The 10,807-nt window shown below is 48.4% G+C and overlaps 1 protein-coding gene across 1 annotated transcript in view; it reads left to right on the top strand.

Annotated features, from left to right (window-relative positions):
• FBN3 (fibrillin 3) overlaps positions 1–10,807 on the top strand; it is a 93,972-nt gene that overhangs the window by 29,857 nt on the left and 53,308 nt on the right. Inside the window, exons 22-29 of the mRNA XM_006868999.1 lie at positions 2,762–2,986; positions 3,260–3,385; positions 3,958–4,086; positions 5,897–6,022; positions 7,436–7,561; positions 7,669–7,791; positions 7,916–8,041; positions 9,644–9,769. Coding sequence (XP_006869061.1) covers positions 2,762–2,986; positions 3,260–3,385; positions 3,958–4,086; positions 5,897–6,022; positions 7,436–7,561; positions 7,669–7,791; positions 7,916–8,041; positions 9,644–9,769 — 1,107 coding nt within the window. The remainder of the gene's footprint in view (positions 1–2,761; positions 2,987–3,259; positions 3,386–3,957; positions 4,087–5,896; positions 6,023–7,435; positions 7,562–7,668; positions 7,792–7,915; positions 8,042–9,643; positions 9,770–10,807) is intronic.

The following is a 10,807-nucleotide window of genomic DNA, read 5'->3' as shown; positions in this document are numbered from 1 at the left end:
ATTCCATCAATTCCTGGTGCCTTGTTCTTTGCCAATTTCTTCAATGCACCTTGGACTTCCTCCTTCAGTATCATTGGCTCTTGATCATATGCTACCTCTTGAAACGGTTGAACATTTCCTTTTGGTACAGTGACTCTGTACATCTTCTCTTGATGCTTTCTGCATCATTCAATAATTTGCCCAGAGAATCTTTTAATAACAAAAGTCAGGCTTGAATTTTTTCTTCAGTTCCCCCAGCTTGAGAAATGCTGAGCATGTTCTTCCATTTTGGTTTTCTGATTCCAGATCTTTGCACATTTTGTTGTAATAATTGGCTTTATCTTCTCGAGCTGATCTTTGAAATGTTCTGTTCAGTGCTTGTACTTCCTCATTTCTTCCATTTGCTTTTGCATCTTTACGCTGGAGAGCAAGTTTCAGTGTCTCTTCTGACATCCATTTTGACCTCTTCCTTCTTTCTTGTCTTCTTAATGACTTTTTGCTTTTTTCCTGTATGATGTTCTTGATGTCATCCCACAACTCTTCTGGTCTTTGGTCTTTAGTGTGTAATGTATCAAATCTGTTCTTCAGATGATCTCTAAATTCAGGTGCGATATATTCAAGGTCATATTTTGGCTCCCATGGACTTGTTTTCATTTTCTTCATCTTCAGTTTGTATTTGCATATGAGTAATTGGTAGTCTGTTTCACAGTCTGCCCTGGCCTTATTTTCACTGATGCTATGGAGCTTTTCCATCGTATCTTTCCACAGCTGTAGTCAATTTGATTTCTATGTATTCCATCTGGTGAGGTCCTTGTGTATAGTCGTCTCTTATGCTTTCTAAAGAAGGTATTTGAAATGAACAAATCATTGGTTTTGCAGAATTCTATCATGCATTCTCCAGCATCGTTTCTATCACCAAGGCCATATTTTCCAACTACTCATCCTTCCTTTTTGCTCCCAACCTTTGCATTCCAATCACCAGTAATGATCAATACATCTTGATTCTATGTTTGATCAATTTCAGATTGAAGAAGTTGGTAGTATTTTTCTATTTCATTCTCACTGGCTTTAGCGGTTGGTGCGTAAATTTGAATAATAGTGGTATTAACTGGGCTTCCCTGTAGGCGCATGGATATTATCCTATCACAGACAGCATTGTACTTCATGACTGATCTAGATATGTTCTTTTTGACAATGAATGCAACACCATTCCTCTTCAATTTGTCATTCCCGGCATAATAAACCATGTGGTCGTCAGATTCAAAATGGTCAATGCCAGTCCATTTCAGCTCACTGATGCCTACGATATCGATGTTTATGCATTCCATTTCATTTTTGACAACTTCCAATTTTCTCAGATTCATACTTAGTACATTCCATGTTCCAATTTTCAGTGGATGTTTACAGCTGTTTCTCTTTATTTTGAGTTGTTGCCCATCAGCAAATGAAGGTCACGTGGGCTTTTCTCCACAGGCTTTACTCCATTCGCGTCATCACAGTCCACTCTACTTTGAGGAGGCAGCTCTTTCTTTCCCAGTCGTATTTTAAGTGCCTTCCAACCTGAGGGGCTCATTTTCCAGCACTATATCTGACAGTATTTCTCTGTTATTCATAAGTTTTTCCGTGACTAAATATTCGGAATTAGTTCTTCACTCCTTCTTCCTAGTCTGTCTTCGTCTGGAAGCTCATCTGAAACCTGTCCACCTTGAGTGACCTTGCTGGTATTTAAAATACCCGTGGCATAGCTTCCAGAATCACAGCAACTCACAAACCACCACAGTATGACAAACTGACAGATGAGTGGTGGAAAAGCAGCCATAGGCAACCTATAAATGAGTGTGACTGTATCAATAAAGCTTTATTTACAAAAACAGGTGGCCCACCCACTGGTCTTAGCCACTTCCTGTCCTATATATACCCTCATCTCTGGTGCCAAGGAAGACTTGGTCACTATCAGATTGCTCTGAGGGAGGTTAATGGATTCGGCACATGGAATCTGGAGCCACACACCCTTGGTTTGAACCCCCAGCCCTATGTCTTACTCACTGTGTGTCCTTGAACAAGTTACTTCATTTCTCTCTGCCTCCGCCTTGCTTGTAAGAAAAGTATGATCGTGGTTTTTGTCCTCTTGATGTGATTTTGAGGATTAAACATCATTAATGAGCTGGTGAGCACACTGTGAACACAATAGTAGTAGTATTATAAAAATGTTGTCACTGGATGATAGTGTATCCCACAATGGACCACCCTTCCTATTTGTCTTACTTTCCTAGGAGTGTCATAACAAAATGCCACAAAGCAGGTGACTTTCAAGAACAGAAAATTATTTTGTCACAGTTATGAAGGCTGAGAATTCATGCTCGTTCCTTCTGTAGGCTCTTCTCCTAGTTCCTGGTATCTGCCAGCAATCTGTGGTGCTCCTTTGCTGCTTTTAGATGCTTATAGGCACCTGGCAATCTGGCAATCTACTTCTAAAAAATCAGCCATTGAAAACTCGATGGAGTGCGGTTCTCCTCTGACACACAGGGGGTCACGGTGAGTCAGAATCGGCTTTGTGGTAAAGGTTTGGTTTTCTGGTTTCCCGCTCCAGTATGGCCTCATTAACATAAAAGAAATTTATAATTATAATCAGGGTCACATTCCTGGCACAGTGATCAGCACTTCCACATATATTTTGAGGGGGCACAGCTCAGTTCATTGTGGGGGAGGTTGCAAACATTTCCGGTGGATGTCACCATATCATTCATGTAGCGTGGTGGCACACGGATGCCTATTTGTGCAGACTTGCGCCTGGAACCATGTTTCCTGCGTTGGGATGAGGACCAGTGTGGGGCCCCCCTGCCCGGCAAGTACCGAATGGACGTCTGCTGCTGCTCCGTCGGGGCCGCATGGGGTGCCAAGTGCGAGGTGTGCCCAGGACGCAGCTCCCCAGAGTTCACCAGCCTGTGCCCACGAGGGTTGGGCTTCGCTAGCGGAGATTTCCTTTCCGGCCAACCCTTCTACAAAGGTGCACTGGGCCTCAGGGGGTGGAGTGGGACAGCGGGGAGGTGGGGCCAGTAGAGAGATCTGTGGGAGAAACCATTTGGAAGGTGGAGGATTGGTCATTGGTGGAGAGGTCTGCAGGGGTACAGGTGGGAAGTGGGGTGGGGGAGGCGGAGTGTTTGGGAGGCGGCTGCCACGTGATGCAGGTTCTGGACGTGGGGCAGCTAAGGATGGGGCGGGGGCTTGGGGAGTCCTTGGTGGCACAGCAGGCTGAGGACGCTAGGCATTCCACCCCTAGACGTGAATGAGTGCAAAGCCTTCCCCAGCCTCTGCGCGCATGGCTTCTGCCACAACACCATGGGCAGCTTCCATTGCTCCTGCGCGGCAGGCTTCGCCCTGGACGCCCATGAACGGAACTGCACAGGTACATGCCTCAGGGTGCGGCCCTCCGGACTCTGGTCACATCTGTCTGCCTGCTTTGTGGCGCAGTGCAGGTCACTGCCCTCTCTGGACCTCTGTGACACCGGCTGGAACAGGGAGTTTCACAAAGGCGTCCACAGGGACCTCAGCTCCAGGGAGTTGTGAAGACATTCAGTCCCTTGGCCACGGATTTGGTTGAGGCTCCAAAGTTTGGGACTCCCATGAAGCCCCTCTTCTATAGATACGAAGACCCCAGCCCGCGCCCTATTGTGTGCACAGAACCTCATATTCCTTGGCCTGCATACCTCTTGTGTCCTCAAATACCTCTCTACCCACTCCCTCTGTGTCCACAAATACAGACCATCCGTCCGTCCATTCCCCCTCATATGCAGACGGATCCCCCTGCTCTGTGTCTCCTTGTGTGCTCAGTCATACCTCTCCCCGCTAGTGCTCCCTTTGTGCACCGACACCTCTGACTTGTCGTGCGCAGACAGACATCCCCAAGTGCAAAGTCAGACCCCTCTTCCGCTCCTTTCCCAGCCTATACCCCACACCCTCTGAACTCCACTCCCGCAGACATTGACGAATGCCGCATCTCTCCGGACCTCTGCGGTCAGGGCGCCTGTGTCAACACCCCCGGCAGCTTTGAGTGCAAGTGTGCCCCCGGCTTCAAGAGCAGCTTAATGCTGATGAAGCTCTGCATGGGTAAGGTCTGCTGGGGCCAAGGGGGTGTCGGAGCAGGGAAGGGAAAGAGAGAAGGGGGATGTAGTCCAGCTGTCTCGTCCCCCAGGTCTGAAACTACAAGGAGGACTGGGGGACTGAGGTGTGGGCGTGGCCAGCGCATTGGGGGTGGGTGGAGTCTCCCTGGAAGATTGTGGTGGGACAAGTGGAGAGCCTAGGAAAGTTCTAGAAGCCTGGGAGCCGCTTTCAAAGGGCCTCCAGTTGGCTCCATATGCTAAACACTGAACTGTGAACTACAAGGGCCGCTGTTCAAGCTACTGCAAAGATTTAAAGCCTCGGAAACTCTATACAGGTTGTTATGAGTTGGAACCGGTACTTAACAATAACAGAGTCATTCACAAGCCACCTTTTGCTTGCTTAAATGAAATTTTATTTTGTTCATCACATCAACATACGCACGCACATTCATGTGTCATTGTTTAGTGCCATCAAGTCGGTTCCAACCCATTGCGACCCTGTATAGGGTTTCTGAGTTGCTGACCATTCGGTTCAAACTGACCTTGTAGTCCAGCACATTATCCTGCGACGCCACACCACGGCTCCAGCATACATATATATATCTATATATATATCTATTTATATCTAGATAGATATCTAGATATAGATAGATAGATAGATAGATAGATAGATAGATAGATAGATAGATAGATAGACAAATAATATTGTTTAGGAGTACTTCACATACTTATAAGTTAATTTTTTTAATTCATTAATTTGGGCTGGGGTATATGTGTGTGAAAACATATGTAGCAAAACATTCTCCACCTCAGCAATTTCAATACATACAACCCAGTGACTTAGGTTACATTCTTTGTGTCACCTTTCTGGACAATGTTCTGTAAATCATTTCAGCGCCGTGTACACAAGCTCACTGACACACACACCCCGAAACTTTGCATCTAGCCTTTGGAGTTGCTGTTAATTTGATCATTTACAGTAGTTCTTTAATATATATTATATAATTATATAATTATATAATATATGTTTAATATACACATTCTTTTTCAAACTAGGCTAAATAATACTTTCTTATTCATTCAACAAGCATCTTATGTTTGTTGTGTCGACACCTCAGGTTCCTCTGGGAGCTCAAGAGCCAGGGTTGCATCTTCTTGGTGTTCACAGCTAGTGGGTGGAGGACAGCTGATAGTAGAATATGAAGGGGCTTCAGAAAATTTGTGGAAAAGAGGAATTCAAAGAGCATGGAATTTCTCCATGAATTTTTTGAAACTCCTTTGCACATTTCCAAAGAAATGGGGAGTTGCCTCTGTCCGAAGCACTTGGGGCCACATGGTAGACAGGAATGTGGACCCTGGGCATGGGTCCTGTTCTCTGGGGCTTGAGGAGGTGACTTACTGGAGTGGTATAAACGAATTGAGGAGGGACAGAAAGAGGGAGCCTGGAGAGGGAATAGTGTGTGCAGAGGCCCTGAGTGGGAGAGGCTGTCAGAGGGAACAGGCTGTGCAAAGGTACTGGGGTAGGTCTAATGGACACAAGAAGACTTGAGGAGGTATCTGCTTCCTACTCTGATGTGTGGCAGAATGGGGTCTTGCCTCTTATGTGTCAAATAGTAACTCCTCAGTAACAACAGGGCATCAGCCTCCCAGGTCTCTTGAGAATTTCTGCCTCCCTCCCTATCCAACCTCCCCCCAGTTCATACTCTGGGTCACCCAGGCTCTGATGAGCCTCCAGACTCTCCTGGCTTCTTATCAGGGGGAAGCTTCCAGAAACCACATCACCCTACTTCACCCCTGCTCTCTGTCCACACACCTAGATGTGGACGAGTGTATGCAGGACCCGCTGCTTTGCCGGGGTGGCAGCTGCACCAACACCCATGGGAGCTACACATGCCACTGTCCCCCAGGACACGAGCTGACAGCTCAGGACACAGCCTGTGAGGGTGAGTGTGTGACCGGTGTGCACACATGCGAGGGTGCACGTGGTGGGGCTGAGAGCAGGGGATGCAGTTTCATAGCTGGGTGTGAGTACACACCTGGATCGAGAGTGCAGGTGGCTGTCAGTGTGTATCTGCATATGCAAGTATGTACCTGTGTGTGTGTGTGTGTGTGACATGTGGCTGCGTGGAAGCAAGCAGGTAGACGGGTGTGTTTGTGTGAATGTGTCGCATGTGCACAAGTGTATTTATGCATTTCATGGCTATAAGGTGTATCTGTGCATCTGAGAGAGTTCAAGAGGCATGAATGTGTACCTGGGTGTGAATGTGTGTGTATGCAGGGTGAGTGTGTTCTTGGGGAGGGGGTGTCGATGTGTTTGTACAAGTCTCTGTATGTATAAAGTGTGTGTGTGTGTTTGGGGAGTGTTTGCGAGTCTGTGCGAGTGTGGATATGAGTGTGCACTTGGGAATGAGTTGTGTCTGCACATCAAGTGTGAATTTTATGTGAGTTTTATGGGAACCTATGTAAGTGTGCATGCACTCAATAACCTCATATGCATGCGAAAGCTGAACCGTGAATAAGGAAGACCATAGAAGAATTGATGCATTTGAGTTATGGTGCTGGAGGAGAATATTGAAAGTGCCATGGGCTGCCAAAAGAACCATTTTGGAAGAAGTGCAGCCAGAGTGCTCCTTGGAGGCCAAGATGGCCAAACTTTGTCCCTCATACTTTGGACATATTGTCAGGAGGGACCAGTTGCTGGAGAAAGGATATCATGTGTGGTAAGGTGGAGGGTCAAAGAAAAAGAGGAAGATCCCCAATGAGAAGGATTCACCAAGTGGTGGCATCAATGGGCTTAAGTGTGAGGTTGGCCCAGGATCAGGCAGTGTTTCATTCTGCTGTGCATAAGGTCCCTATGAGTTGATATGACTCGATGGCACCTAATAACAACAACAACAAATGTAAGTGTGCAGTGTGTGTACACAGCAGGTGTGTTTACATGGGAGAGAGTGGAGGGTGTGTTTGCGCGTGGGAGTGTATATGGGTGTGAATGTGTGTGAAGGCTCTGAGTGTGTGTGTGTGTGTGTGTACACAGTGCGAGTGTTCACGTGGGAACGGGTGGGGTGTGGTTATGAGTGTGTTCCCTGGTGTGGGTGTGTGTACACAGGGCGAGTGTTCACGTGGGAGTGGGTGGGGTGTGGTTGAGTGTGTTCCCGGGTGTGGGTGTGTGTACACAGGGCGAGTGTTCACGTGGGAGTGGGTGGGGTGTGGTTGAGTGTGTTCCCGGGTGTGGGTGTGTGTACACAGGGCGAGTGTTCACGTGAGAGCAGGTAGGGAACAGACACCAGACTTTCTTGTGGATGGTCCGATTGGCTCTCAGTCACATAGATGTCAGCCCCAGCTGTGTGTCCCCACAGATGTGGACGAGTGCACCCTACGTGATGGCCTATGTCCTCATGGGCAGTGTGTCAACCTCATCGGAGCCTTCCAGTGTGCCTGCCACACTGGCTTCCAGAGCACGCCAGACCACCAGGGCTGCGTGGGTGAGACTGTGCCCCCAGCCTGGCTTTAACTACAGTGGGCAGTTAGCTCTGCATCCCATCCCTGCACCCAAATCAGCCCTAATCCTACATCTCCATGTACCCCACAGATATCAACGAGTGTCGTGTGGGCAACGGCGGCTGTGAAGGGAGCTGTGCCAACACGGAGGGCAGCTACCAGTGTGGCTGCGGCCAGGGTTACTCACTGATGTCTGATGGGAGGGCCTGTGCAGGTGGGTGGGCCTGGGGGACCGGTGGAGGCCTCTTGTGGGCACCCCCGCTCAGCTGGTGGGAGGGACCTGGGGCTCTCTCTCCATCTGTGCCCACCTACACCTGGTTTTTGTCCTGGTTCCCCAGATGTGGATGAGTGTGAAGAGGACCCAGACATCTGTGATGGGGGTCAGTGCTCCAACGTGCCCGGCGGTCACCGTTGCTTGTGTTATGAAGGCTTTGTGGCCATGCCAGACCTGAGGACGTGTGCTGGTGAGGACTGGGTGGGGGCTGGGCAGGCAGGCAATGTCTTGGGATTTTGGGCTAGTGGTCAGCTCCAGAAGCCCATACCCATGAGCCATTAGGTCTGGGTCATAGAAGTGGAGTCGCTCACAGCTATTCCCTTGTGATTTTTGTTGTTGACTGAGCACCTTCTGAGCTTCCTAGGGCTTCCCTAAAGAATGTGCACAGTCAGGGGCTCTCCAGACCAGACATTGGCTGTCTCAGCGTCCTGGAGGCTGGGAGTCCAAATGGGGGTGTCGTCCACGTTAGTTTTTTTTGGAGGGTTCTGCTGCTCCCCTCTGCTGGTGGCTGCCGGCAAGCCACGGCGTATCTTGGCTTCACACAGCACCACCGGAAGGGATTAGGACTCACAGATAACTTCTCCAAAGAAAGATCCGATTTCCACAAACAAGGTCCCATCCGCAGGTCCAGGTGTTAGATTTCTCTGTGGAAAGCACCATTCAGTCTGTCATAAGCACACGCATTCTTACCTGACACGTAGGAGAGGCTTGTCCCGGTCCAAGGCTGTAGGGTCACAGCTGTCAAAGGAATTCTCTGTGTGTCCCTTCCTACTGCCTGGGGGTCAGGGGAAGGAGTGGGGTGTCTGCCAGGCTGAGGCACCCGCTGACTTTAGGATTGGAGTAGGTGAAAAGGTTTTGCAATCGAGGAGGTTGAGGTGGGAACTGTGTTCTCTGAGATATGCTGAAACACCCTGGACTGTTGATTTCGTGTGGTCATTGTCCTCACCAGGGAACAGATCGTCATGGGACATGGGGAACAGAGGTGTCCTAAGCACCCCAACAAGGCAGAGCCAGATTTGAGCATTCTACAAAGAATCATCCAGCCCATTGTCCCACAGGGCGTCCCAACTCACAGTGGTTCCTGGAACCCATTACTAGGGCCCTGGGACTATATCCATACTGGAAACGGCCTTTTATGTACTCCCCACCTTTCTTGCTGTTTCATTGGGCACATAGGTTAAAAACAAAACAAAACAAAAAAAAACCCGGTTAGCGGTGTGGTGCTGTAGGATAAGGACTGAACCAAAAAGTCCTTTTTCTTTTCTTTTCATAAGTTTTTATTGTGAATTATGTAATCGTTTACATGGGAGAACATTAGCTTTACATTCATCCAGTCTTATTTCTTTTCATTGCAAAGATTACAATTTCCTGCATGCATCATCAAACAGCCAAAGGGTACACCCCCACCCACCTGCCTCCTGGCCTTCAACATACAGACCCTCTCCCTCCCAGAGTCCAGAGTCTCCAGCCACTCCATCTCTCCAAAAGGTCCTTTTGAACTGTAAGGTCGGTGGTTCAAACTCACCAGCTGCACCTGAGAAACCCTAAACAGGGTAGCTATGAGTTGGAACCAACTTGACGGTGCTTAACAAGCTTTATTGAACCCAGTGTTCTCTAAGTGTATTGGACTGCAAGTTCCTTTCTGGAGTACATGGTTTGTGGCACGCTGACAAGATGCTCATGGCTGCCCACAGGACCTCAAAAAGCAAATTCTGTGGGGCCAGGACACGAGACAGGGCTGATGCCTCTCTCCTGTCCCTTCACCCCAGCACTGAGCCCTCTCCCCTAACAGATGTGAACGAGTGTGAGCTGAACCCTCACATCTGCCTGCACGGAGACTGTGAAAACAGAAAAGGTTCCTTCATCTGCCACTGCCAGCCAGGCTATGTCGTCAGAAAGGGCACCACAGGCTGTTCCGGTGAGCTGGCCAGTTGAGAGACCCTGAGGAGCCACCTCTGGGGTTGTAGGGTCAGCTGTCTATCCCTGGAGTTGGAGCACAGCCAGAAACTCTTTTTGTATATCTCCACTAATGGTGTCTTGAGTTGGAACGGGGGCTGGATAAGTACCCCTGAAGCTCCCCTTCTCCCTGGGTGCTGCAAAGTTAAGTGGGTGTTTGCATCTTGGAAGAAAGGCTTGGCAATTTGCTTCCCAAAACCCTTTGTAACAGTTATATTCTGACACATTGTGGAGTTGCCAAAAGTTGGGATCAATTCCATGATAACTAGTTTGGTTTTTCTTGGGGGGGGGGGGCTCCCATTGCTAACAATTCAGCAGGTGGTGCTCTGGAGCCTGAAGCACCCACCACAGCCTCCTGGCAACCCCATGTGTGTCCAGAGTAGAACTGTGCTCCAAAGGCTTTTCAGTGACGCTTTTTCAGAAGTAGATTACCAAGCCTTTCTTCCGACTCATGTCTCAGTGAACTCAAAGCCCCAAGTTTAGCAGCAACCTTGCACATTAATCAGTTTGCACCACGCAGGGCCTTACAGGCTTCACAGACCTCTGATTTTAACTGATAGAAAACAAAGATTGTAAAATGTTGCAGTTATTTTTATTTGCACTAGAAACAAATGTTACATCACAGAATATCAGATCATTGACTTTGGGGATACTATAGCTATTGGACAAGGAGCTCTGGTAGCATAGTGGTTATGAGTTGGGCTGTGAACCTCAAGGTCAGCAGTTCAAAGCTACCAGCAGTTCCGCAGGAGAAAGATGAGGCTTTCTGCTGCTGTAAAGATTTAGCCTCAGAAACCCTATACAGGCTTGCTATGAGTTAGAACCAACTCCATGGCACACCACCACCATAGCTATTGATATGTTGTTGTTGTTAAGTGCCGTCGAGTTGGTTCCGACCCATAGCGACCCTGTACAGGGTTTCCGAGGGTGTAAATCCTTACGGGAGTAGAAAGCCTATAAGTCACCTTAAAAAGCACTTAGTAAATCAACTAAACCGTGA

Source organism: Chrysochloris asiatica, unplaced genomic scaffold (genome assembly GCF_000296735.1).
Source record: "Chrysochloris asiatica unplaced genomic scaffold, ChrAsi1.0 scaffold00125, whole genome shotgun sequence".
Classification (NCBI taxonomy): domain Eukaryota; kingdom Metazoa; phylum Chordata; class Mammalia; order Afrosoricida; family Chrysochloridae; genus Chrysochloris; species Chrysochloris asiatica.
The sequence above is the reverse complement of the archived record's forward strand: the minus strand, read 5'-3'. Positions and strand labels throughout refer to the sequence as shown.